The 27,992-nt window shown below is 43.0% G+C and overlaps 1 protein-coding gene across 3 annotated transcripts in view; it reads left to right on the top strand.

The window, feature by feature from the left end:
• The window catches only part of bnc2 (basonuclin 2), a 166,028-nt gene extending 146,084 nt beyond the window's left edge, over positions 1-19,944 (top strand). For 2 of the 3 annotated variants that reach the window (XM_034230215.1, XM_034230214.1), the window contains exons 5-6: positions 5,317-7,697; positions 14,372-19,944. In XM_034230215.1, coding sequence (XP_034086106.1) covers positions 5,317-7,697; positions 14,372-15,230 — 3,240 coding nt within the window. In that variant the 3' untranslated portion in view covers positions 15,231-19,944. Of the gene's footprint in view, positions 1-5,316; positions 7,698-13,300; positions 13,375-14,371 lie in introns of all 3 variants that reach the window. The other variant, XM_034230216.1, reaches the window with a different exon arrangement.
• The last annotated feature ends 8,048 nt before the right edge of the window (positions 19,945-27,992 follow it).

Below are 27,992 nucleotides of genomic sequence, written 5' to 3'. Positions count from 1 at the left end.
ACAGTTGGGTGAGGCCAGCCAACGATATTTTGTATGCTTTGAGAAAAGAGACGGGGAATCGATACATCAGGCCAGACCCAGACGCTGCTCACATGTGAGAGCTGCGAGGCGGCCCTTCAGAGGTTCTGAACTCAGAGAACAGCCAACGTTGCTCTGCAAGCGAACCGAGGCCTGAAATGGCTTCCATGTGCCGCCCCATCTGCTCTTCTGCTGGGCTGTGGCCAAAGGACTGTCCTCTTCACTTTTTAAAGATGTCGAGGAACAGCTTTAAAACTAAAAAGGGGTTGTGATGATGGCGGTGGAGGTCAGGGGCGTTGGATCAATCAGAGGTTAGAAGAGCTTTCCTTTTTTTTCAAACGATGGGTTTGTTTTCAGAAACTGATAATGAAAAAAGACAAGTCAGTGGGAAAAAGAAACGGAAACTGTTTACCAAAGCCCACCTGGAACCAGGGATGTGCCAGAATGTGACTCACCCGTGGTAAAGTCCTCTATAATAACTCCCAATCCCCCTCCTGATCCTCACCATCGGCAACTGCACTATAAATCTCACTCCAGTCGATTACTATGCCCCTAGCAACAACTAACACAAAGTCATGAAATGTTAACCAAAGCCATGAGTTAAATCAGGTAGAGAGGGACAGGATATCTAGCTGTTGGTTGATCAGTGTCTGGCACGGTGAAATAAACCCTGTGGCCTCTTCACATATACTCACACCAGAGCCCAGGAAACTCTTCTTTCTGGCAGTAATGAGCATAACATTGACCAAGACCTTTGCCTTGCTATTAAAAGATAAAAGATACACTTTACCTATCCCAAATTGGGAACTTTTTTTCGTTGCAGCAGCATGTAAAACAAGTCATTAAATGTTAATAAATAATAGAACGGTTTTATTCAGGAAAATTAGTTTGACCAGAGGTTGCTGTCTAGCTGTGATCTGATGTATCTCATTTCCCGAACAAATTGTACGACATTCAGAAAGGGATCAAGGCCGCCTGCAGACATTCAAGATGACATTAGTATTCTATTCTTTACTAAAAACTCACATGTATTGAAGAGAGAGAATGCAGGAAGTTAACAGAATATTTTATATTTTTTTTAATGTTTAATACAGGTTAAGTTTATGAAGTGGTGGCTTTCTTTGTGATTGCCTGTCCCTGTAATTAGCAACCACAATGTGACATAATTCAACACATTTTTCCAAAGGGAATCCACTCTGTCTTTGATGATAGGATGACATGTTAATTATATATGAATGTCTTCTTGTACGTCAGCAGAAAGCCAATGAACAGTAAATGTTCATCTTATACACCATATAAGTCAATGTTTCCACAGTTTAGACAACATAAAGGTGGATACACAAGGTCACATCTAAAAGAAACAAATGCTTTTGATGTGCAGAGCATAAAAGAGGAATTTAACGTGATCACAGAGTGTACATTTCAACCTCTATGATTCTTACAAATGTCCTCCACCCACATCTGGACGAAGCCACTGATTTCCCTGTGGTCCATCACAGGGGAAGAAGTAGAGCTAGTTGTTCACACATGACCTCTGACCCGCCGCTGGGGAGCCAATGAGGGAGCAGCCTGTGTCTTGGGAGCTGTTGCCCTCTGATGTGATGGCTCCAGGCAGTGGGCTTTGCGTGAACCCATCCCCCATGGCACCCCTCGCCACTAGATGCTCTGCATTATTCATAAAGCCCGACGTGGGGTGGGGAGAGAAACAGAATATGGAAAAGGAAGCACCAAAGTTCAAGACCTTCTCAGATCACAAGGAACTTCTGCTTAACCTCCCTTGAAGTGGCGAACACAGGGATAGAGCAGTTTTTTGAAGGAACTGGATCTGAAAGCCGGACTGGGGATCAATGGGGATTCCCTCGAGGCTTGGTGGAGATCGCATTCTCTGAAAGGTGATTGGTGAATCAATGTGGTTCCCATGGTTCACTTTGCCATTGTGAGAACTGATCCATCCTACTGCAAGTGATACTGTCTTATGACAGTTCAGGTGCCATCATGTTGATGTTGAACCAGTGAATCAAAATCCTACACAGATTGTGCATATGTAATATATCAGAGACATTATATCACACAAGCTCTATTAAGGTTAGAGATCTCACTTGATCTACTGTATAATCACAGGTCAGTAAGACGTGTTTATAGCCAACATTTTCCTTTTTTTAAGTGGCAAGCACAGCATCTCTCTCCACTGCTTTCTAAATACACTCATTCATTGAGTATGATAGGTGATGATTAGTGAAAAGCATATACATGTTAAGCTGTTAATCCCTAATGCACACCAAGCAACCTAACAACGCTGCACCCCCCGGCTCTTAATACAGCCCAGCACATAACCTTCTAATTGCATAATTGCCTGATTTGTTTTAACTGACAGTGGTGCCCTGGCCCATGACAAGGCCATCATTTGCTCATCCTCATTGTCAGCAATTTGCAAGGTGGATACCCCACTACACACCCACTTCACAACATCCAGCAGCACTGTTAGAGACGACCATGAATTAAGAATGCATAGCAGCGGCAGAGAGATGAATAAATACAGCCGTTGCTAGATTAATTCTGAGAGACATGGATGCAGGAAGATAAAATAAACTAACAGCAGCAAGCTGTCCACCAGATAAAGTGGGTACTCCATCGTCTCTCTGCTGTAATTATTGGCTAATAGTCATTAACCTGGCAAACAGAGGTTTAGCTGTATTGTTTAAAGGACTCTTGGATGCATAATGACAGACTAATATGTCATAGCACTGGGGGAGATGGGGGAGGGGTGGATTAATGAGATTTTACTGAAGGGAGTGTACAAGAAGAGGTGGGGCACGCCTGGAAAATATAGGGGAAAGAGGGCCACATTAAGCTAATTGGAAGATGAGTGCCTACTTGTAAAAGTGCTTCTAATGGCATATTTGTTTCTCTCACAGCATCACAGGGCTAATGCAGGGGAGTGGAGTTGTGAGACTTACTGTAGTAAGGACTACAGGGTGTTTGTCTGCAAAAGTGTGTCAACACATACTGTAGAAACTTGTTAAATTACAAAACATAGAAAGTGATACATTTCTATATATAGTTGTTATATATGAAGTACTGCATGGGTTAAAGAAACTGCGGTTGTTTTTACATGGACTGAGCTTTTACAAAGTTGTACCCTTCACATGTGTTTGTGGAGTATTTTTTAATTTGTGTTGACTTTGTGCTCCAAGCGCGACCCTAACTCTTGTTGACTGGCCTTCAAAACTCAATTGAGCAGTGAACAAGGAGTGCTCGGATAGCCTCCTCTTCGACAAAGTCTGGTGCATAGCAGAAATGCTGACCTGTTCTGACAGCTGGCGGGGCCTTCCTAACACTAATGGCAGGCAGTTTGGCCTGTGTCACTGTGTTTTGGATTTAGTTGGACTTCATTAGTGGGGAAGAGGAGGCACAGGGTAAGACTAGATCATCAAATAAATGTCTGAACGCTGTTTAAGATAGTCAGTGATTGAGACGGGGCCAGTTAACAACATGTGTTTATAGAATGACTTTGGTCAAGCAATCTTGAGGATGTGTAAAAAGAAACAACAAAGAATATAATTAAACCTCAGTTTGAACACATCTTTAGCATTCATAATGGAAAAATTATTACATTTCATTCTGTAGTTAATATGAAACATCTCAATTAGAACTGCATCAACAAAGTGAGGTAGTTAGGAAATGGATATTAAGATGTTTTAAAATGGCTTTACTTGACATAAATGTGGCCTACCAATAATCCCAAATACAAGTCATCTACTGTATATTGCTATGTATTGCTTATTATATAAAAGGCACACATTAAGATAATACAATTACATTCATTCAGAATTGTTCATGCTTCTAATCATTGCTGTAATTTTAGGCTACTTGAGTGTATTTACATGTGCTTTTTTTGGTTATTATTACATATTAAAAGACTGCTCCACATCTTAGAACTACAATTTCTTAAGAAATGTTCTGGTTGTGGAACTATTTAAAGATTCACTTTCTAAGCTTTTTTTTGTTTCAATGAAATCAAATGGAAGTACTAATGCCCAGATGGCCATGCAGTATGAAATAATGGTGCCCAGGCTAGAATTTAAAGTCATACCTCCAGGCAAAAAAACTCCAGAGCGCACACAGAATGAAAGTGTAAAATGTTTTTTAATGTATATTTAACAACAAATACCCCAGTGACTATTGATGTTTCGTCTCAGAAGAATCTATTTCTCCAGTATATCTGAGGGCATGATATGAAACCACTCACACTTTTATTTTCTCTGTTTTTTCTGCTCTTCTTACTCTGTGTCTCTCCCGTACTATCTCTCTTTCGCTGCCTCTCTTTAAACATTTATCTTCTGTTTTCTCCTTACAGGCCCTTTGTGCTTTGTGATGTTGGTTTTCACAGCTTTTTACTCACCAGAGTTGCCATTTATCTTTTATAGATGCCAGCAGCTAGGAGCACATTTGAAATGTTACCATTACACTGTGACTAATTGTCATCGCTTGCATTATTCCCTTGATGTCACTTACGCAAGATCCCTCAGGAACCTGTGTGTGAAGTATTTACACAATGTCCCATTGCCTCGCTCTTCCACACAAACACTTATATTATACCATCTCGTAAAAAACAGCAGTGGCAGCAGTTACTGTAAGAGATCATTTTGTAATGTTCTGTCATCAGTGGTTAGAAACAGGAAGAGATGTGGGTTCATACAAACGGGATAAATAACTGGTTCAATCATTCTTAGACTAAAACTATGTAGCTTTACCACAATACAAATGTGCCTTATACAATTTGAAAAATGATTGCCAACGACGGTGTGATTAGTGGCTTGCATTAATTATACTATTATTTTTTTCCATTTCCTTTCTTGCTCACACAATTTTGTAAATATCCCAAGGAACACTTTGTGTACAGAGGGAGTCCCAGCAAGAGTTCACATCTTTTACAAAGCTGTTTTTGACAGTCTCACAGCTTAACATCCCCACAATGTTAGAAGGCGCAGAGACCTGCTAATCACAGAACCTCAGTGCATTAGATGTGTTTGCTTTAGACTCAATTAAACTTTTGCCTACTGTATTTGCTGTGTAATTAATGATCACATTCACAGGATTGATTTGAAAAAATTAATTATTTTTGACAAAGCTCTGCAAGTTACTAGTTGCTCGAGGAGCCTCTGAATTTCATGAGCAAAAAAGCTCGCCCTTACAAAGTAACCCCTGCTCCATCTTCTCCTTTGACCGCACTGATTATGCACAATCAATAATGGTTTGTATTTTTGTCTTCTCTCTTGTCTTTTCTGGGGCATCTAGGATGCTGCAGGCAAGGTGCTGGACCGCTGGTCCATCATGTCCCGAGAAGAGGAGATCATCACCCTGCAGCAGTTTCTGCGCTTTGGTGAGACCAAATCCATAGTGGAGCTGATGGCCATTCAGGAGAAGGAAGGTCAGGCAGTTACAGTTCCCTCCTCCAAGACAGACTCTGGTATTAGGACGTTCATTGAAAGCAACAACAGATCCCGCAGTCCAGGGATCGTTACACAACTGGATAGCAGTAGCCCAACAAGCATTCACCATTTTGAGAATATCCCCAACAGCTTAGCCTTCCTCCTGCCCTTCCAATATATCAACCCAGTCTCTGCACCCATGCTCGGCCTGCCCCCTAATGGACACCCTATGGAGCAGTCGGCTCTCCGGCTCCGGGAGCCCAGCTTGCCAAACCAAGTTGAACAGGTGGAGACCAGTGACTCAGAAGTGTCCCTTTCACCCTTCCGCTCAGGCCAGAGCCCTAGCCGTGGAGCCCTTGGAGGCATTAACAACATTGAACCCAAGACAGAGCCCAGTAACAGGGCATCACCCATCTCCCCGACCCCTTCCACGCATCACGCTCAACAACAGCAGTCACAGCACCAACAGCAGCAGCATGGCCAACAGCAGTCCCAAAATCAACCTCAGCAAAACAACAGTTTGAATGACCACCAGGTCCACCACCGCTTTATAAAGGATGAGCAGTCAAGATCCATCACCCATGGCTCCTTTTCTTCCAAGATGCATCGCATGCGGCGCATGGGATCAACTTCACGCAAGGGACGTGTCTGTTGCAATTCTTGTGGTAAGACCTTTTATGACAAAGGCACCCTTAAGATACATTATAATGCTGTGCACCTGAAGATCAAACACCGTTGCACCATTGAAGGTTGCAATATGGTCTTCAGCTCCTTACGCAGCCGCAACAGACACAGTGCCAATCCCAATCCACGGCTGCACATGCCAATGCTGCGCAACAACCGTGACAAGGACCTCATCCGCTCAACCTCTGGTACACCTGTCATCTCAAGCACCAAGAATGGTGGCTTCTCACTTACCAGCCCTGGAAGGCCACCACTGGGTTTCACTACTCCACCTGTAGACACTATGCTTCAGTCACCCCTGCACAGCCCACTGGTCTTCCCTTCCCTGAAGTCAATTCATCCTGTCCAGCCAGTGCCCCCATTCTATCGCACACTACTTTCCCCTGCGGACCTTGTCAGTCCTCAAGTGTCACTGCCGACCAGCCCGATCCTACCTACAACCACCAACAGTACCACTCTGATGGACCAACAACAGCATCTCCTGGCTGTTGCTGCAGCAGCGGCTTCACACAATAATGTTCATATGTCAGATGCAGGATCCCTGTCCCATCGTTTTAATATACACCATGCCAATCATGACCTCACCACTAGTAGCAGTGACCCAACTCCCAAAAAGAAGCCTCGTAAATCGAGCATGCCTGTAAAGATTGAGAAAGAAGTGATTGATGTGGCGGATGACTATGATGATAAAGATGATGACGACGACGATGACATCCACCATAATCACCACCATCATTCATCCCTTCTTCACAACAATGTCAAAATGAATGGTAACTGTAATAGCAACAATAACAGTGGTAGTGGCACTGGGAACCACAGTGGTGGTAGTGGGCAACAATCTCCTTCCCAAGATGAGATGAGCCCCGGCCTGAGAGGCATGATGAAACAGAGTGAAGATGAATGCCGGGAAGGTACAGGTAGTGACAGCAGAGGTGGAAATGATCTTCAGGGCGAGCTACGTTGTATGGGCAGCTTCACCTCTGAGGACCAAGACCATGAAAGAGACTTTGAGAACGAATCTGAAACCTCTGATTCTAAAATGTTCTATCGTGATGATCCGATAGATGTGGAGGACCAGCAAAAACAAAGCAGGGGTGGACGGTGTCTGGAGAAGGATCACGATGATGAGGGCAGTGAGGAAGCCCAATTGAGAAAGGAAATGGAAAGCAAGGGTCATTCCTCACCCTCACCTCCTCAGCCCCCTATGAGGATCAAGGAAGAACTCAACGATCCTACATACGACATGTTCTGCATGGGCCAGTACGGCCTCTATAACGGAGGCATGGCAGCGGCTGCTGCTGCTGCAAGCATGGCCGCTCTGCATGAGAGCTTCATCTCTTCGATGGGCTACGGTGCCAGCCCACCCAAATTCCCTTCTTCTCAATCACCAGAGGAAGACCCATGCTCAAGTCCTGACCCCAAGATCTGCTATGTGTGTAAGAAGACCTTCAAGAGTTCCTACAGCATGAAACTGCACTACAAGAATGTGCACCTCAAAGAGATGCATGTGTGCACTGTCACTGGCTGCAACGCTGCTTTCCCTTCACGGAGGAGCCGAGACAGGTTAGTGCTAGATCTTGGTACTGTACCCATTTAAATGTAATGTAATTGTGACAGTTGCAGGTAGGTTCAATAGAAATCCTTAAATCACTATTCATCATTGATTATTATTTAAGGCACTACATCAATCTAAGGAATTGTTTGGGTTTATTTTGGAACTACATAGTGTTTTTATAAAAGACAAGTTAAAACATAGTTCAATAGATTTCAGCATTTTGGAGAGAGATATTCCTTTTTTATTTTAATGGTAATAAAACAAGATTGATATGCACTATTTCATTAACCTACGACATTTACCCAGAGAGACTATCACTTAACATCTGTTAGCTAATTTAACACAAAAAAATGGAATAAGGGGCATTTGCTCTTTGACAAGTCACATTCAGAAGAGTAGGGTGTCAGTATGAGAAACAAACACACTTACATCAAAATGCACACACAAGAACTAGGCTGTACACATCAACCCTGCAGCTGCAGTGTGTTGTTTACCTGCCCTCTCTACCTCACCTTGTGACAGGAAGGTGAAGGCGCATATATTAACATAGACAGCGGTTTGTCAAACCACTGCATGTATTAGCACATTAGGAGGTGAGGCCAGCCATACTCACCTGGGCTTGTTAGCACATATCAGTCCCACACACTCACTCTGCAGAATATATATACGGTGGCAGCAGGTTGATGCCATAACATATGCTGGAGGTACACAACCCTCACTAGTGCCCTGGGCAAGCACATGTTCAATGGGCAGACCTTTTCTAATCCTTTGTAATACCATTTCAAAAATGACTGTTAACAGATAAATAGATATCAAAATAACAGCTGGGTGTGAAATAAAATGTCAGGTTGAGTGACAGAAAATCATATTCCCTTGCCAGTCATGTAAACAACAAGCAGGGACATTTGAAACAAACCGTAAATTCTCCGAACTCTCACAGCACTTCTAACAAGTGTAACACCTCTCATGCTCCCACTCTGTATTTTTTTTATAGAACTGAGCCGTTCTACATAACAACCTTACTCATTCTGTTATTTAATGGAGATAGAAAATACACAAAAGGATTGAACTTCTGTGACAAATACTGTTATTTAAATACGGGGGAACATACTGCATGATTCCAATTGGGAAACAAATCTTTCCAGAGGGAGCTTTATAATTCTCCTCAGGGTTTTTCTTGCCCCTCGTCTTCTCTTCCTCCACCACCGCTACACCCAAATGCGCTACTTGGTTTCTGAACCTTTTATTAATTTTGTTGTTTTGGTGGCATCTGTTCCTACAACTGTAGCAGGTGGTTCTGTGACTCTAGTTAAGTGGATGAGGGAGAGGAATGGGGGGGAGACACGTTAGCTTTGGAGAAGGTGAACCCTCACCTGAAGCAGCAGTGCCGACAGCAGCAATAATATTATAAAAAGTATTGCCTCAGAGCGGTGTACAGCCACCGGAGAGTGTGTTAGCTCCCCTCATTTGACAAGGCTATAGGGAAAGAGAAAGGCCTGTTGTGTAACATATCCACACACACAGATGCAAACACACACATGTACAAACAGATAACAGAGAAAAGGATTCGCTCTTCTTTACACCTTATCTCTTTGTAATTACTCTCTTAATGCTGTAAAACACTTGATAGATATATACAATTAAGTCCCTTATCTGAACTATTAAATAGCAAGAAGAGAGATCCATAGTATATGTATAGGTAACTTTAACAGTTTGGAAAAAGTACAATTCTTAATCAGATATTGTGCAGGTTTTCATTAATGCCAAGGTGGATACTGTTAATTATAATCCCACTGCTTGCGTTTGTTTGTCAATTTAGTCTATTCATACTGTCATGAACTAACAATGGCAAAGGGAAACTTCACTGAACTAAATGAGGCGACAACAGAAATAAGTGAAGTATAATAGCTAGAAAAGAAAAAGGGGCAAAGATGGTTTGGATGTTTATTTTCATAAATATGCAGCCAGGCATTTGATATCAAAGGATGGAAGTGTGTTAGTCGGCAAAGAGGGTTCAAAGATTAAAACATAGCAGAGAAAACACCTCGACACTCTTTCTACTCGCTCTCTTCCTGTGTCAGCCCCTGATGTGTGTGTGAACATTTGACTCCATCATTTCAGCATGTAAATAACACTCAAACTAATAAAGTGGCAGAACATATGGGAGATAGAGATAACTTTGTAGCAAGGAGGGACAATTGCTGCTGTGAGAATAATGCGTCTTTGAGCCAGGGGGAGAACAGTATTGCTCTGTGAGCCCACTATGGTTTTCATACCTTTTCTGTGAGGGATACATTCCTGATGGCATATGGGACAAATGACTTTGCTGCTGGTTCAAACAGGGAGCAGAAACAACAGAAAGAAGGGGAATTACATAGCTATAGGAATCCTGGGGCTTTGACGAGTACATACACAAACTGGGCTCTCATCAAAATGGGTCCCTGGATAATCCTCTAATGACAGTGTAAGAGTGTAATGGTGGCATTAAAGTGGGAATATCATTAATTACGCTGTATATATCAAATGAGAATTTTCTCAGAGCAAATTGCATAAACATCAATATTTGCATAAAAACATGTTTAAAATGTTTATTCTTGCATTTAAGTAAAATCAGACTAAACGATTTAACCTGATTTGATTGTTTTGTGAACCGTGTTAGCAGACATTATTAATACATAATGTGTCTGGTGGTTCAGAAACAAAATACTGCGGTTACATTTTTAAAAACATTAGAAAAATAGCCACAGCATTTTTTTACATGAGGAAAGTAAACCAGTGGTCGTGTGTTTTTGCAGCTGATGATATATATGCTAAAGCTGAATCATAATATGCAGCCCTGCCTTCTTACCACCCCCAGAAACACAGCTGTTAACATCCAGCTACAGAAAAGTCCTCTGCATATCTGATTAGTCCATTGACCGAGTGAAAAGCCAAAGGCACGTAAACACACCGTCAGACACAAGCATCAAAAGCTCCAGTATCAAAGGGAAGAAAGAAAAAGGAAGAGAGGTCATTTGATCTTCTTAGAAAAACAACCAATGACATTGTCAGAGTAGGACACACTGTAAATGTGCTGCCACGGAGGAAAGTACCGCGAGTGTTTGTTCACTTTGGATCCCTGCCCTATTAATAAGACTGGAGAAGTACACACACACACACACACACACACACACATTAGTGCACATGCATACTGTACTCAGGAATGCGGGGAAAGGATCATTTAGCGTGCCCTTGAGCAGGCATGTAATGTGTGTGTTTCTGAGTGTAAAACAGAGGCCAACATCAGAGTGTGTGTGTGTAGTTGTACAGTGGGGTGTTTTCTCCAAGCCTCCTGGCCGCCTGCTGCACGGAGGTAAATGATTGCATATTTATTGTAGGGAGCGAGCAGCGTCGGCAGAAGTGAAGAAGCAGCATGATTAACGGCTGGAATAACGCGCGTACCAGTAATCATCACCGTTATTGGCATCGTTAATCATATTTGTTTAAACCGTAGACAAGGCTCGTCTTACTTATTTCGTTTTTATCAGCCCATCCTGCTTCCTTTTCTGACCTAGCAACATTTTCTTCCTCTTTCGCTAGAGAAAGTGTCCTCTCTCTTGTACATTCCCGTGGTGCAGCCGCGCGCAGCCCATGGTCCCTGCATGGGCCGCTGCAAACGGAGAGAGTGAAGGTTAATTATGTTGGAGAGTCTCTTTCCTCCCCTCTCCTCCCTCTCTCTGTCTCCCTCCCTCTCCCTCGGTCCCCTCACGGCATGTGGTCGCGACTCCGCTGCTTCACAATTAGCTCTCTGTTTGTCTCTTATAAACAAAGGGCATGCTGCTCATAGAGAGAATATGTTAGCAAAAGCCACTCACCCCAGATCAAAATATCTGCTGATTAAAATACGGGGGGGAAAAAGATTGCATGCCTTTAAACAAAAGTGTCCTTATGATGTTTTTTTAAAAGAACAAGAGGATTTGTTTTATTCTTAGATAAAAAATATATATGCGCCCATGTAAGCAGGCTGTCATCAATTGAATTTGAGTACATGAACATATTTTTCATGATTATTAATGTATATTTAATGTATAAGTACTCTTTGTGAGCCCTCAAACCATTGTTTGAAGCCTAGGGTGTTGTACAGACTGAAGCAATGCAAAGCAGATACAATAGTGACAGAGTGATAAATGTTCCTAAACTCTTGTCCTCCCACTCACACCTAAAACCTCATAACACAACCCAAATGACAGGAAAGACAAAGAACGTCAGTTTAACACCGCTCAGCCTTCCATCTCATTTACACATTACAGATCCAATACACAACACACACACACTCACACAAAAACAAGGGCAAGGGCCATCAGATGAACCTGAAGATGATTAACGCCGGCTGGGACAGGCACACTCTCGCTCTTCCTCCTCTGCACAGTCAGAAATGGGCTCTCTGGAGGCCTCCCCCATCTTTTGGGCAAAGATGAGACTGTCAAATTGGTTTGCCAGCCACATTACTGGCCAACAGGGAGGCAGAGAGGGAGGAAGGGGGGGCACTAAGGAGTTGGGTTTGGGGGAGGAAAGATAGAGCGTACTGAAGTGGAGTGATGGAGGCGGAGGGGTGTGGGAAATGGGGCAGAAAGTCTAAATCTGATAAATGAAGGGATAAGTGCATTATGCCCACTGTGTGTGGATTTAGCTGACGTATTCTTATTATTTAGGGCATGGAGGCATTGCCAACCCAAAAGTTAATAATCATGTTTATGCAAATGATCATAAACTCCACTCTTTCTCTCCTGAGATTACATTATTTCCAAATGGTTACAAATTGTATATCATAAAGTGCCTTTTTCTTCCATTTTCTTTTCTTCATATATCTGTATAGTAGGTTAAAAGATTGTACTAAATGTGAATATTTGTTATTTGGATATTGTGCAATTCTAACAATGTGGTGTGCATTTCTGAGTATTTAAAATGGCTACTGTAGCTATAGCGCAGACTACTTACTGCATGATATTTAGCATGTTTGACATTAATATCTAAAACTGAGATAGCCATGGTTTAACTTAGAGCTTATTAGCAGTGAGAAGGTGTTGTTAAAGAGATGGAGACATGTTGCAAAGGACCTGCCTACCTGAGCATCATCAACAGCATCCTGAGCTTCAATATTAACTGAGCAAATCTGCGGCCCCACTTCACATCAATGCCTGTTTGGTATCCCTGCAGAAATGATCACGGCATATTTCAGACTGTTTTAAAACACTGACCTCTCACAGCCGAGCGTCCACACATGTGTTCGACTTGACAAGCATACAGCGCCACAAACTTTGAATCATGACTCCCATATTTTGGCCATAAGCTAACACCATATGGGTGCAACTGTACTATCAAAGGATAAAAAAGAACAAAGGATTTATATAGTCTTTTTGATCGAAGTCCAGCTATATGGACGTAGTAAATTTCTGTTTTTCACACGTACACACAAACAGACAAAAGCACACACACATGCAGTGACAGCCACGGCCAATCGATTTGCCACGCTCTCTCTCCCCAATGCTGACGATGCTTGAGTGGACGGGCTCCTGGTTGCCTGGTTCACAGAAAAGGGTCCCTCAAATGAATGTATTTTTACCTCTTTCAGGACAATGTCGGATAGGGAAGTAAATAATTAAAGGAAAGGGACCCTTTTTGACTGCATCAACCCTGCCACTGCTGGTAAGCTCTACTATCCATTGTGACTCCATTTTTGCCCGTCCTGCTCAGGATGAACCTTTTCTTTTTCACGTTTTTTTACACTGAACCCCCTGCATGGAAACCCCTCACATTAAAACGCATTTGCATATTTGTTCTTATTTGATGTATACGTATATAAGAGGGGTGGGCTTTCTGTGACACCGGTCAATAGTTGCTTAAGTTTGTGTTCTGTGTTATGCAGTATTATTGTGAAATGTGTGCAGTGGGTCCCTGTTTTCTTAGTCCGTCTTGGCATCTGTGAAATTGGAGCGTAAAAGCATTTAATTTGGTGTTTCACCTTGCATCCTGTTGCATGGCTTTTGTTTGCTAACTGAAATCCTAACTAATTGTCTATTGGCTTAAAGCATGGCACTTGTTACTTGGTTTCTTTCATCAGCTGTAGCACACTGTGCGATACAGTTCTTGTGTATGGGAAAAAATGCCCATCTTAATTAAATCCAGGGCTACATAAAGACATGTTCATTGAGGTGCTCGATTAAGCCACCTCCAATAGGGAACGAATGCGATAATGCTGTCAGGGCCTAGTGCTAATATGCTATCCAGTTCCCCTCGATTATCACATTACCACAGCTCGAATCAATTGATAAACTCCCATTCAATATGGTGGAGTATTTAATTGAGTCAGAGTCTATTGGATTTGAGGGCTGTGCAGTGCAGACATGCTGACAGTGGTAAACACTTGCAGGATGCTCTCTCTCTCTCTCTGTGTTCTTAGAGCCTTTTCCTCAGGAGAGGTGCAGGATGAGTTTCTGTGTGCCTTGACTGGAAGTAGCAATAACTACAAATGGTCCCTAAATATTTGAATATTTGTTAGCATTTCACAGAAGTAAGAACAGTTGACATTATCATAGTAAATTAAGAGCAAATACATGTGTTTCAACACTTGCTGTTTTGTGTTATTTACATTCCCTATACACATGCAGCCTTCTGATGTACAACTCTGACTGTCTCCCCACAGGCACAGCTCCAACATCAACCTGCACCGCAAACTGCTGACCAAAGAGCTGGACGACATTGTCCTGGACCCCCAACACCCGCCACTGCCCAAGGACCTGCGCGCCGAGTTTCTGGCTAAGATCTACGCCGGGCATCACATGGGCATGGACCCGTATACCGGGATGGGCATCGGAGGCGGCAGCCTTCGGCCCACTGGCCTGAACCACAATGCCCGTTCCCTGATGAGCAGCGAGTATCCCCACCACACTCTCAACCATAACCTGAAAAATCACCACAGCAACGGCTTCTCCCGGGGCCAGCCAGACGACTACATGGTGTTGGACCTGAGCACCACATCCAGCGTTCAGTCCAGCAGCAGTGTCCACTCCTCACATGAGTCAGACGAGGGCAGCGATGAAGGCATCCTATTGGATGACCTGGAGGAGGAGGAGGAGGAGGAGGGGGTAGAGGAGGAGGGGGTAGAGGATGAGGAGGAGGGCAACAGTGAGGGGGAGGACTGCTCCCAGCATGCTGAGGGGCGGGCTGAAGGAAGGCATCTGGACGAGACTGGAGAACTAAGAGGAGAAGGACTAGGTGAGGGGTTGGAACCGACCTCCTCACCATTCCTCTTTTCGTCCAGCGGGGGCACTCACGGGGGCAGTCACGGTGGCAGCGGAGGGATCCTCTGCAACATCTGCCATAAAATGTACAGCAACAAAGGAACCCTGCGTGTGCACTACAAGACTGTGCACCTGCGCGAGATGCATAAGTGCAAAATCCCCGGTTGCAACATGGTGTTCAGCTCTGTGCGCAGCCGTAACCGACACTCTCAGAACCCCAACCTCCATAAAAACATGCCCTTCTCCACGATAACAGACTAAATAATGACTTTTACTTGACCCCGCTGTCAGTCGGCCCGCTCCTCCCTTCATTCCTCATCCTTATTCCTCCTCAAATTAGCTCTTAATCCCAGCCCAGGGCCATCAAATACAGGATAAATGCCTGTACGCCTCCTGCCCGTCATTCAGTCATTGAAAGACATTTCTATGTCCCTCTATAAAAATGCATCGACTCTAAATACAGTTTATTATCGTGACCTTTGACTTTTCCTTCTTTGGAAGAACAGGATGACGCTCTCGCGCATTGGAGTTTGCTTTATAACAAAACTCCACTTGTGTTTTTATTCATAAGCCCCTCCATCTTTCATTTGAGACTCCTCCCAACTTTTTTGTCCGTCTCCAAAGAATCTATTCAAACTCTTATTTGTGACTTTGCCTGCAGAAATGATAGTATTGAAAAAAAAGAAAATCTTCTTGTTGTATTTGTGTAATGATAGCTTTTAAATGAACCCCCTTACAAAAAGCATGACAGCTTCATTTGTAAATAATGTCCCAAGAGGCTTTTGGTGTAAAGAGTTGTGTTGATGGTTGTTTTCTTCTTTTCTCTCTCGTTATGGTTTTATGTTACAGTCCAGTACAATACTTCCAGCTTTAGGCAAGAAAGAGGTAGCATCTTACTAGCTTGACTCATTTATGTTAGCTTCCACGACACGTTTTAACTGAGTCCTAGGAAAAAAAGAATATCATGTGACTTGTTTTATCTACTTGTTAGATATTCAGAGGTTGCCGGCATGCTTTTTTTGGCTCCTACACTGATATCCTTCTCTGTGTTTCTATCGTTTCATTTTATTTTTTTATTTTGTCTGTTTTGTTTATGAGCTTTAGTATACCAATTCAGTTTTTGCACTTTGCATCTATACAAGGGGATGTGTAATATTATTATAATGAGGACTTTTGCAATGGTGAGTTTAGGTGTTGTTCTGGGTCATTGATGGCTACAGTGCCGAGGTAAATAATACCTTTAACGTAATATGCCAGTTTCTTTTTGCACGTGCTCAAACACAGTTTCACAACAGAAAACAACTTGCCTCCTTGAACAAAATCTTCCCCCATTGCTAAAAAAAACTAATTCAGAGCGTCTCCGAAGTACCTTGCCTCAAAACAAATCCAAGCGTGAATGACTATAAACTGCTGATCCACAAACACAAAGTTAAATATTAATAAAGTCTCTCCTCTCTGTTCAATGTGTGTATGGTTGCCATGGTCACAATAATGACTTCAGAGGTGTAACTGTGTATAAAGCATGACATTATTGTGACATTCTCCAACAAAGTTATCAATGCAAGAACTTACGTTTGTTTTTACAAAAGGCATCTTAGTGAAATATGACTGTCCCATAGATTTGATGAAAATAGTCATTCAACTGTGACCAAACAAAAGTGATTGCTTAAGAAGAGCTCTTTCAGTGTGAGAGTGTGTACTTAAATCATGCCCCATTGGATTAATATGATGCACTTGAGTCTTAAAATCTTTTGCTGTGATATTTTCGGTATCGGTTTCCATTGCTGAGTGTCGGCTACAAATGTACTCTATGAAAAATGTTGCCATTTTTAACATGTCCATGACTGTCTTACGGTACAAATTGTTTCCAGTAACTGGGCGAAGTAGCCAAGGGAAGGGGTATTTATTGGTTGGTCATGTACCTTCATGGAGATTTCTTTTTGTTGGTTTAAAGAATATTTTTTGTAAAAAGACAAAAAAATAGAGATTGTTCCTCAGTTTGTTTATCAGTGTATTAGCGATGCCATGTGTTACTATACAAGATCTTCTCTTACTTGACTGGTGCTACACACAGAGGGAGAAATATGCAGTGTTATACGGTGGGCTGTACAGTATTCACCTTACATCCATAACAGTGTTGAGTTCCACTTGTTTCATACTTCTGCCATTTTTACAATATAGACATGACCTGACGAGATATTTCATGCTTTTTTTAAGACTCCACCTATATGACACATGCAGTTTCCAGTCCCCTCTTCTCAGAGATAAAGACAGCGAGACAGAGAGCTGAGGCTGATGGAAAGGTTGCGGAGGTGGAAGGCTGACTAGGAAGGAAAAGGATGACAGCAACGATCATTAAAAATGTGCTGCTTCTCCGTTACCTGGAGGCGTCCCTGCCATTCCAGCTTCTTCTGTCTAATAACTCACTTGTCACTTCGTTACACTGCCAGACTCCAAGGTTGCTGACAAGACTGTGACACTGACAGAAAGAGAAAAAGAAGAGAAAAGACTGTGTGCTCTGAACAATTCAATGTGACCCATTCAATTTAGTTGGATTCAATTAATCTATTCACTATCTGTGTGCTTATTCAGGGTCGCTGATCATTTAGTTCTATTTCTCTCTTATTCTTTTTTGTTCTCATTGTCTGTCAGAGCGCAGTCATTTAACAACCGCCTTACCCATTTCTTCAACCCGCCACTCACTTACCACCTCCACACCCCACAGCGCAGGTCCTACAGGGACACACACTAATAGTGTATGCTTAAGTTCACCGGACGGCCATGGCATAGGAAAAAGGGATGGGTAATTGCCTGTTTATCCCAAGTGAAGGGAAAATTGAGTACAGGAACCCCTGCCTTTTCCCAGGAGTGGGTTTCACTGAGGCGCTTGCTGCCTCATTCCCTCATTCAATCCCCCCGGCCTTCGCTCTGGCAGAAATAAAAAAGTGCTATTCGAGGAACCCTGCTGACAGCTGTCTCTAACACACAACCATACTAAAACACATGCACACAGAGGAGAGTGGCGCACACACACATATGCTTTCTACTTACAGGCCAGAAAGATGACAAGAACTAGATGACTTGTTAACCTCTAGTGATGGAGGAGACAGGGTCAGAGAAATATAGAGTGTGTTCTCACCACAGGAAATTCAACTCTCCATCTAGCATTAACATTATAGCTGCTGCCACTACATAGAAGGCTAATACTCCATTACGGAGAATGATGGGGGCTAGCAGTCAGGCATGGAATATCCAAAGCTCCTATTATTATTTCATGTTACATTTCCAACAGCTAATAATTGAGACATTTTACCAAAACTGTTTGATTGAGAAAAATAGATCCAGAACGCCAGCAAGCTCACAGATTGATTTTAACTTTGCAGAATTATTTGAGCTGTGCATACCCAACAAAGGTACACTTAAGATAAATGTGCTCGGCCCAAATAACCTCAGTTTCTTGATCTGACAAAAACATATTTTCCACTACACTTCTGCCCTGTTCCTCGCAGTCTATTTCTCAAGCAGCATCCGCAGTGCACGACCTCTGTCTACATGTATGTACTTGTGTGTGCCAGGCAAGACAGGCAAGATATTCCCTCAACAACGCCCTTCTCCCACCTCCTACGGGCTCCTTCTGAGTCCTGCATGGTGATGGTGATGCCAAGCTGCAAAGCTCCGAGCGGCAAAAGGCTGGCAACAGATCTGAAAAACAAACCACTGTCCGGCATCGCCAGGGAAACAGTCAGGAGAGATGGCGTAAAGGGAGTGGGCTTAGAAAGTGGTCTAGCAGTAGCCTTGCGGCAGTCACTTAACAAGGCAGGGGAGAAAGAGAGGGGCGAGCAGCGGGGCCAGGACTCCCCGGGAGTCTTAGCCAGCTTTTTCTAGATTGCCTGCTGGAGAGCGATCGCCACCCCTCACATCTCCACCCCTCTCCCCCTACACTTTCCTCTCCTCTGAGAAATGACCACCAATTTCCCCCTCTCCTCTGAGAAAGGCCCCCCTATCCAATCTTTGTCTCCCTCTTTTACTTCCCCAACCACATGGGCCCAGGTGCTACCTAGTGACCGGGCTGTGGATCCGCAGGAACACGTCACTTAGAGCGCCTCGTTGGCTGCGACCACTGGAGTGAATCTTTAATATTTGATTAGAGGAGCGTCAGGCATCAATTATTCTGTTATTCTACATAGCACACGGGGAGAAGGGCATGGCAAACGGCTGACCTGTAAATCACTGTCCGTTCTGTTCACTTCACATCGTGGAGGAGAGGGGACGCCACATGTCATGTTAATGTAGCTCATGGAACAAAGTGGGATTCAAATGTTTAAAAGGACACCATAAGAAATATGCAGATAGTAGAAAAATACACACATATTTGTATAGATGCTTCAGTGTCATGTGTTATGTTCTCGAAAAAGACCCTCGTTAATTTGAACTGGAACCTGTGAAATTAATTCATTTCATGTTTTCCATTGTGCCAATTATATTTTACAGTCTTAAATATAAATAAGCTTGAAGAGCTGGTGGATTTCGATTTTTTTATTTCACTTTTTTCTGTATCAAATGCATTTGTTTCTTTAAAAAGCCTGTGTTCTGGCACGGGCACTCGACAGCGTTGCATGGCTACATCGTCGCACTGCAAACAACGAACAGAGCAGAGGAGCTTACGTTACTTTGGTGTCAAAAGGGTGATTTGGAAGCCTCATGAATACTGTATGTTACCTAAACAGGTGTTTCCCATTTGCAGTGAGGAGGAGAAAAATGGTCCTCTTTTTAAAAAGACTTGTTTCTTTCTTTTCTTTCCTTTTTTGCCTTTCTTGTATTTGTTTCTGTATCATAACTGTCTATGGTTTTTGCATAAAATGCATAAGGGTTTTGGGATGTAAATGGAATTGTATTCATATTTTGTCCAAATACCTCTTGTAATTTGTATCAGAATTCTTGTACAATTTTTATATTAAAGATTTATCAGTCACTGGCAAGTTGTCATTGTGTTTTTCTACAAATTCTTAATTGTATAAAAGTAGCTTATAATAATAATAACCTTTTCTATCATGTAGAATGAAAAGTGCAGAGCCCCGAAACAATGTGTCAATCAAGCCGTTTTAACAAGACACTGTGATTTCAGCAGGTTTTACTGGGCTCTTAATTGCTCCGTGATAAAAATCACTGGGGAAAAGGCTATCTTGACCAATTAGTGGACGATTAGATTAATAGAGTTATTAAAAGATGTACTGGCATGAGGAGAAGGTGCTGCTGGTCTTAGCAAATTAGTAAGATGGTCACACTGGAGGAGGGAGACAAAGGACATACAGCACCTTGTCTGATCATATGCTGAAATTAAATTAAATGCCCTTGTGAAGGAACTCCATTTCAAGGAATAATGTATATAAAATGTACTTGAAATTGCACTTAATATACAGAAATAAAACAGCTTTTTGTATCCCTCTTATGAAAGCTTTGAGAACTAGCAAACCATCAATATTTTTGTTTACGCACCACATGAAATGAAAAATATTAACATGTATGAATATTAGCCAAACAGAAAACAACTCTAACAGTGAAGACAGAAATTGACAACGACAACACAAATGCAGGGTCATTTGGAAAAAGCGACCTGTGCTGACATCATTTGCTTTGACTGGGGGTCAAATTACAAATTGATATGAGCTCCAGCAGGGATGTCATGTTTGCTCTGGTAACCAACAGGAACATAATGCCCCCCCACCCCTCCCCTCGGTGAAAGTGAAGGAGTGACACAGGCCATATTGACCTTGAATTAGACACCATTCCTCTTTGTCACACACCAGTTCCTTGATCCCCTGTCATTGTTGATAACTGCGCACACACACACACACACACACACACACACACACACACACACACACACACACACACACACACACACACACACACACACACACACACACACACACACACACACACACACACACACACACACACACACACACACACACACACACACACACACACTAGAGTTCAGAATAATAGTGCTGGATGGTATTGATTATATGCAGGGTTAGTAAAAGATACACCCCCCACTTTTCACAGATACCCTCAACCATCTTAAACACACACACAAAAACACACTTCCTTTCTTGGCCACAATCTCCCACAGGGGAGTTGGAGGGCCGCTGTCCGCCACCATGCTGACCCCCACCATGCTGACCCCCCCGCTATAAAACTGAGTGTGTTTCTGATGGTGGCAGGTCATCGATTGGCCTGACAAACACACTGGCCCTCGGCTGACCTTTGAGAAGCGGAGCTAAGCTGTAGGAGAACACAGACAGACACACAGACACACAGACAGCGAGAGCTTTGCTGTGTCTGGACTGGAAAGGGGGGTACTGGGGGGGGGGGGGTCGAGTGGAGACGTTGACAGCGCAAGGATGTCCATCAGTCCATCTGCCTGACCTTCAGAGAAGAGATGAGCCAGTGTCAGTCAACAATGTCTTGAGTTTAAATGTTATCAGAAATAGGTTTCCGATGCGACTAACCAAATTGGATTAACATTTCAACAGAGTTAAGTATGGTTGATTTATAATTATATATAATTATAACATTATTATTATAGCAGTATAAAACTGTGCAAGCCAGTACCTCTTAGAGAACGAAGACAAATCACTACCTCAGTCACCTTCACATTTATGGTCAAGTACAGTATAGGACACATAAAAAGGACACAGCTCTCAGCCACAAATAGCCGTAAAATGTAAGCGACTAGCCAAGGTTTATTCAAAGGAAGTCAAAAGGGACCGCAAAGCGTTTCGGCTGCACATGTATGTACTGTTCAATCTGCAGTTTAACAGTCTTGGATATGTCCTGCAATAGGTGGCTGAATAAGAATCAAGCTGTAAAGTCATAATGTTAACACTATGACACAGATAAACCACGCAACTATATAAGACTGTAAACCACAGAAAACCGTCAGTGTGCAAAGTGACTGCAGTCATTGTCAGAGCAAGCAGAGCAATAGACAGTTTCTACAGATGTTAGCTAAGGCTATTAGGTCAATAAAGACAAAATACATTTTAGGTGCAGTATCTGAAGACTGATACTGTTCTGGCGAGACACTGCTAGTTAAAAGGAGGCTCGGCACTATCAACCATTCCTGACTTTTCCAAATAGTTACAATTAAAGGCAATATTTAAAATAACATTAAAAACAATGGACCAGTCAGCTGCTTAACATTCATTGTCAATGTGATTTAAAGCAAATTAAAAGGTATGGAATTGCATAACAACAAGTCTGCAGAAAGGAAGCGAAGCAGCTGCTAGGGAAGGACTCTTTAAGATGTAACACTCACATAGTTGGCCGATTTATTTAGCAACACTTCACCTTCTGAAATAATGTATTTTTATAAGCCGTATCAATAGTAGATATCGGTCAGTGAAGGGCATGTGAAAATGACCAGAAGCTGCAACACTCTGCAATATTCAACTGTGTGAATTTCTCAAGGCTGAGGAAGATCAGTATGTGTTTCTGTATAACATATTCTGTGATTGGTGAATATTGAGGGTCTTTAAGAAAAGCAAAAATGAGTTCTGATTTTTTGCTTCTTCCCGCATTGGAAATCTATGTCCAACCAAAGTGTTTCTGACACTCTCACAGAAATATACCCACACACTATCCACCAGCGCCACGACACTGAAAGTAAAAATCAATTTTCATTGAGGACAAATTGATTGTAATTGCACACTATAATTAGAAGGCAAATTACCAGATTTTAGGGGAAAGAGCAGAAAGATTTTATAATTCAGAGCTTTATCCTCAAGCTTCTACATTTAAATATCCACATTTATTGTAACAATGAACAGAGGCATTCATCTTTTTTTGGGTGGAATACATAATTATACTAAAAGAGATGGTTGACCCTGAGCAGCAGCATGTCAGTGCATTGCTGAGGAAATGTGGGATTAAATGGAATAAAATAGATGGTCACTTCTGAATTCTTATAAAAACTCATCTGTGGTAACATGAGCCTTGGCTGGGATGGACCGCATACACATATACGACTTTTTACTGGGCCATATTGATTTGGTTCTACACCAGTGAGGCCTGCAATGCTGGCTAATGCTATTGACGAGCCATCAGTCTTGTCCAGAAGTGTGGAGGCATGCAGCCCTTTTTCCAAGACCAACCAAGGAAGGAGAGAGGAAGAGGAGGAAAGAAAGAGAGGGGAAAAACATCAATGGACAGTGATGGAGAGTGGGGAGGAGAGCGAAGATGCAAGCACAGCAGACAGACTCAGACCCCTGTCCATGGTTTGGGAACACTAAATTAGAAAAAAGACAAAAGGGATGAGAGAGGGAGAAACTGTAAACAGCCGCATCGATCCAACTAGTGTTTGGCAAATCAAACCATTACAGCCAGAGTCTCATGCCCCGGAGTTGGGGGAGATAGTGTGAATATCTACACACTGCCCTAGTGAAGAGAAAAGTTTGCACCAGCACACACTGCATCTCTTTTAGAAATGGTTGGACTTACTAACTCTTTAGTTTACTTCACCCGCTGCAAAACAAGGTGGAAGTGCAGCAGGACAGGAAGGGGTTAACTCTGAAGAGGCTGGAAGGGAGGATGAAAAAAAGCCCTCTGGCAACCCAGGGACAGAGGGAACGCTGAACTCATCACAAACCCCTCTCCTGGCGTCCGCCAGCACATAATGACCCCAACAAGACGGGAATCCCTTTTAATTAAAGTGAAGGGAGATCAGTTAAGCAGATGGTTGCCGACAAATATTAGGGGAAATAGAATGTTTAATGGTCTGTGCACTTATCGCAGGCTATTTTCCACACCAAGCCCCAAACTGATAAACAGGACAGAGCCTTGTTAATCAACCTTACAACCTTTAAAGCCCAAGATAAGAGAATAATTCGGGATCTTTGTAAATTAGCTTGAGATGTGGCTAAGACTCTGGCCCCTTGCGTACTCAGGGCCAGACTGTCGAGTAGGGAGAAGAATTTCTATCAGTGTAATAGCCTTGCGCCATGGTGAAGAAGTTTGGGGGAAAACTACTTTTCCTAGGGGATAAAGATATATTTTTTCCCGCTGTTTTCCTCAGTTTCTATTCCCCTTGTGGTTTGACCCTCTTGCCACCAGCCTACTGCGCTCTTATCAGTGACACAAGAGAGTCACCCGCCTCCGTGGAAATAATCTAAACAGAGAGGCGGGGAGTCGGCAGCCCTCACCGGTGGCCTGTGAGCGCAGGTTAACGGGCCCTCACCCCTCTCAGACAGACACAGGTGGGGGTAGCCTGTGTTTATTTAGCAGATGATGGATTGAAGAGGAAGGGGTTATCGACAACAGTAGCAGCCCTCTGAGAACAGTAGTAGGTAATATTTTGCTATAAAAATCCCTTTACAGGAACATTTTATTCTCCAATAGCTTACTGCAGCTTTAAAGAAATGTGACTGAAGGCTGAGGATTTTTTTTTAATAATCAGTTTAATTATGGCCCATTAACACAGCTTTAACATTTTCAGAAGGAACAGTGTAGTAAAACAATTGCAGTGCAAAATCCCTGAAACCTTTTAAAATGTTTAAATAAACTAAGCTTATAAGTAAAAGATGGGGAAGTGATGCAGAAGAGTTTTCCATTTTTTTTATTTTATAAATGTAATGAAATATTGTTATTTATTTAGGGACACGCTTGGCTTGATGCTGAACAACATTACACATACTTACTATAAAAAAAATGTACAGTCATTATGTCAGTATGTCCAAATCGTCACACATTTATTGTCATATTCATTAATACCTCTTATTTTAATCGACACATGTGCTGACTGGGTTCATGTTAGGATAATGAGACGCTAATTCATCCATCCCTTTTTTTGGTCGATTTCATCCATTTGTTGTCTTTTTCCATTTGAGGTCTATATGTCGTGACCACAATGTTAAATGAAAAACACATTGGCTGAACCACCTCTTCCCACCCCCATCTTTTTCCAGTCTTTTTCTTAATCACACACAGCAGACACTTAATTGAGCCAGTGTTTGGAGCATTTCTGTTCTTTTTTTAACAGTTAAGCTTTGTTTCTGTTTTAAACTGTGTTGTTTTTCCTTCCTGGGCCCCTTGGAAAAGGGACACCGGATTGTAGGTAATTACAGAGAGAAATGCAGACATTTATCAGTGCTTGTGGTTTGGGACTTTAAATGGTCCTGCTGACAATTTTCCCTTACAGTGGGCCACTGTGGAGCTGGCAGGTTCTGTTTCGGAGCCCCAACGCTGGGCTCGAAGGCGCAGAGTGCTGCCATATGTTGGACCTCAGCGGTGCCAGCAGCAAATGTGCTGAACAACGCGACTTAAACCATGAACTCCGTGCCTTGGCAGAAGGAGGGTGCACAGTCTACTCGCAGGAGTGAAGAAATACACAGTTCCCCAAAAAAGATTGTGTATAAAACTATAAGTGTTTTTGTGTGTCCACAAGTCTGTCTACCTGTCCGTCCAGTGTCAAATTGAGAACACATTGGATCCCACTTTTTCTTCAACACGAGTGCACAGATGCATATTAGTCTGAATATCCGTGGAGAACATCCCAGATTGCAATGGGTCACACCTGGTTATGCTTCTTCCCTGTCTCCCCTCTCGCTCCACTCCCCAGTTCCCACACCGGCGGCATCTGGAACCTATTGGCGGCAGAGTCACACCGAGCCATAAAGCCCTCAAAGGCTCACAAACGCACTAGGGGTAGAACGTCAAACAATGTTGGCCCTACAAGCTGCCAACAGACACAATGCATCTTGAACCTGAACAAACCCCACTGCTCATTTGTTATCCTCTCCTTCTCTCCTCATGTCTCTCTGAACTATTACTCTCTTTCCCTCACAAACACCACCTGGGAATGAGTCAAGGGAGAGTTTTAACATTTTTACCCCTAAATGGAATTGGTACTGATGCTGAGGGAGCTAAATGTGGCTCAGGCGACCAATACCGTGGAGAAACAGATACTGATGAGGCCAGAAACTTGCTGTCAAAATAGCTTGTAACAGAAACACAACACTCGCAGTGCATCCAGATGTTGGTGTGTTTAAAACATGCACCGACTGGAACTGTTTAAAGTTTTAATAAAACACTCTCTTCAGTCACTTTGCTCCGTGCGCACAGTGTCACCAAAGGGTTAATGACCGTTTATGCCACAGATAATGTGATCTGTCCCGGATAGGATCTCAGGAGCGCGAGCGAAACCCATTGTCACACGGCCATCCTTTTAGACATGAGAGCAGCGGGGGGGGGGCATTCTGTCACAGCCTTGTAATGCTCTTATCGATTCTCCATATCTGTTACGGAGGCTGGAAAGCACGTCCCAAATTCGATATGCTTTTAATAGGGGCCAAGTTCTCCAAACAACATTGTGCCGATCAAAATGGGAAAGAAACGAAAAGATGACGGCAGCAAGAACTAAGCCTTTCCAATTGAGCAATTAAATAAAACTGAAGTATGTTATGTGTAGTTTATCTGGAACTTCCCTTACATGCTTTGTATACTGCTTTCTTTTCTCCCAGCCATCCCTTCCCTTTTGATTTCTATGGCATGAAAAATGTTGGCAAGTGTTTGAGCACAAAAATCTGTGTTGGAGCGATTTCAAACCAGCATTTTATTGCTAACAAATGCTGCCTTTGATACTGGCTACAATGGGTGATACTTTACTGTTTGTTTGTGCTGGAGGTGAAAATTAGTTGCTAACATTTAGAAGGGGAAAGCTTGTGAAAAATAATGCAGGAACAACACACAAGAAAATAAATGGCACTCTTTAATGTCGTGCAGGAGCCGGCAATGTTTTTCCACTCATTAGAAGGACTTTGAAGTGTGTGTCTGAAACCTAAGCTTGGGAAATCTGACAGAGACAAGACTGCGGTGCGCACTCACTTCTCCAAGAACACCACGACTCAAGGTAACATATCCACATCCTATTAGTTTGTGGTACACTTACCAATTGGATGCAGACAGACTGTGGTATTAAGCAGTACAGAATGTGATGCAGTAAAAAATACAGAAGGTCTACAATCTACATGGTGAGACAACTACAGCTCTGTCCAAATGAATTTCACCTCACGACGATGACCACAACAGAATTATCGAAAGAGGAAAAAAAGGTGGATTCCATCAGAAGCTACATAAGTGCTTTGCGGGGCTCAGGCTGAAGGACTCCAGTGAGAGGTGGTGCAAAGTCTTGCCTCTTCACTGTCAGACCCCAGGGTGCTGTCTAAATTAACTGGGACGAGTGGATTGTTAGAGGATGACCCTTTCCCTATTCACCCGGTTCTCCCTTCACACACACTTCATCACACATACACACTCTGAACGTCAACTGCTAAGCCTCAATAAATCTGATAAGCCGCCCTGGTGGCTCCTGTGGCCAATCCGTGCCGAGAACAACATGGCCGGTATCAGGCAGCTGCAAATCCCTCGTCAAGCGGGACTCCAAAGTACTCCGAAAGGGTACACTCGCACCCCTGAAAGCTGGTCCGTCTCTCAGCTCTCCCTTACCCCACCCCGGCTCCTACCCACTACCCCCCATGCCTGGGTGATGTCATTATTGAAGTCTTTGGCGTGCTATCCGAGGAGTAAGTTACCATTGACAGGTTCAGAGCCTGGCTGGCTCACCCATGAGGATTCATGACTTTGAAGCTATTGCCCTTAAGCTGCAAATTATTCTTTTCAGGCTCTCTCTGCTCTACCTTCGGCTTTAATCCACACCCTCCTTCTCCTCAGTACAGCATAGCTCCAGCAGGCAGCACCCACTAGCCTGCACACACACATTATAGATAGTGGTAGATAGATACAGACACACAGCGGGTAGAGAGCAAAGGCAAACACATGCTCAGTCAAGTTCCTAGATATCTGGAAACACATAGTTTATTGAATAGCCTCATTGCCTCCCTCTTCAGTACAGTAAAGTTAATAAGAGCAGCAGGGCAGAGCTGTACCAGGCTCCAGCAGCACCTCTTAGCCCCAGCCCATCCATTCCTCACTCCCTTCATCAGCACTTAGCGGACATCTGTG

This window comes from Gymnodraco acuticeps, unplaced genomic scaffold (assembly GCF_902827175.1).
Source record: "Gymnodraco acuticeps unplaced genomic scaffold, fGymAcu1.1, whole genome shotgun sequence".
NCBI classification, from domain to species: domain Eukaryota; kingdom Metazoa; phylum Chordata; class Actinopteri; order Perciformes; family Bathydraconidae; genus Gymnodraco; species Gymnodraco acuticeps.
This window is presented reverse-complemented; position numbering and strand designations above follow the sequence as displayed.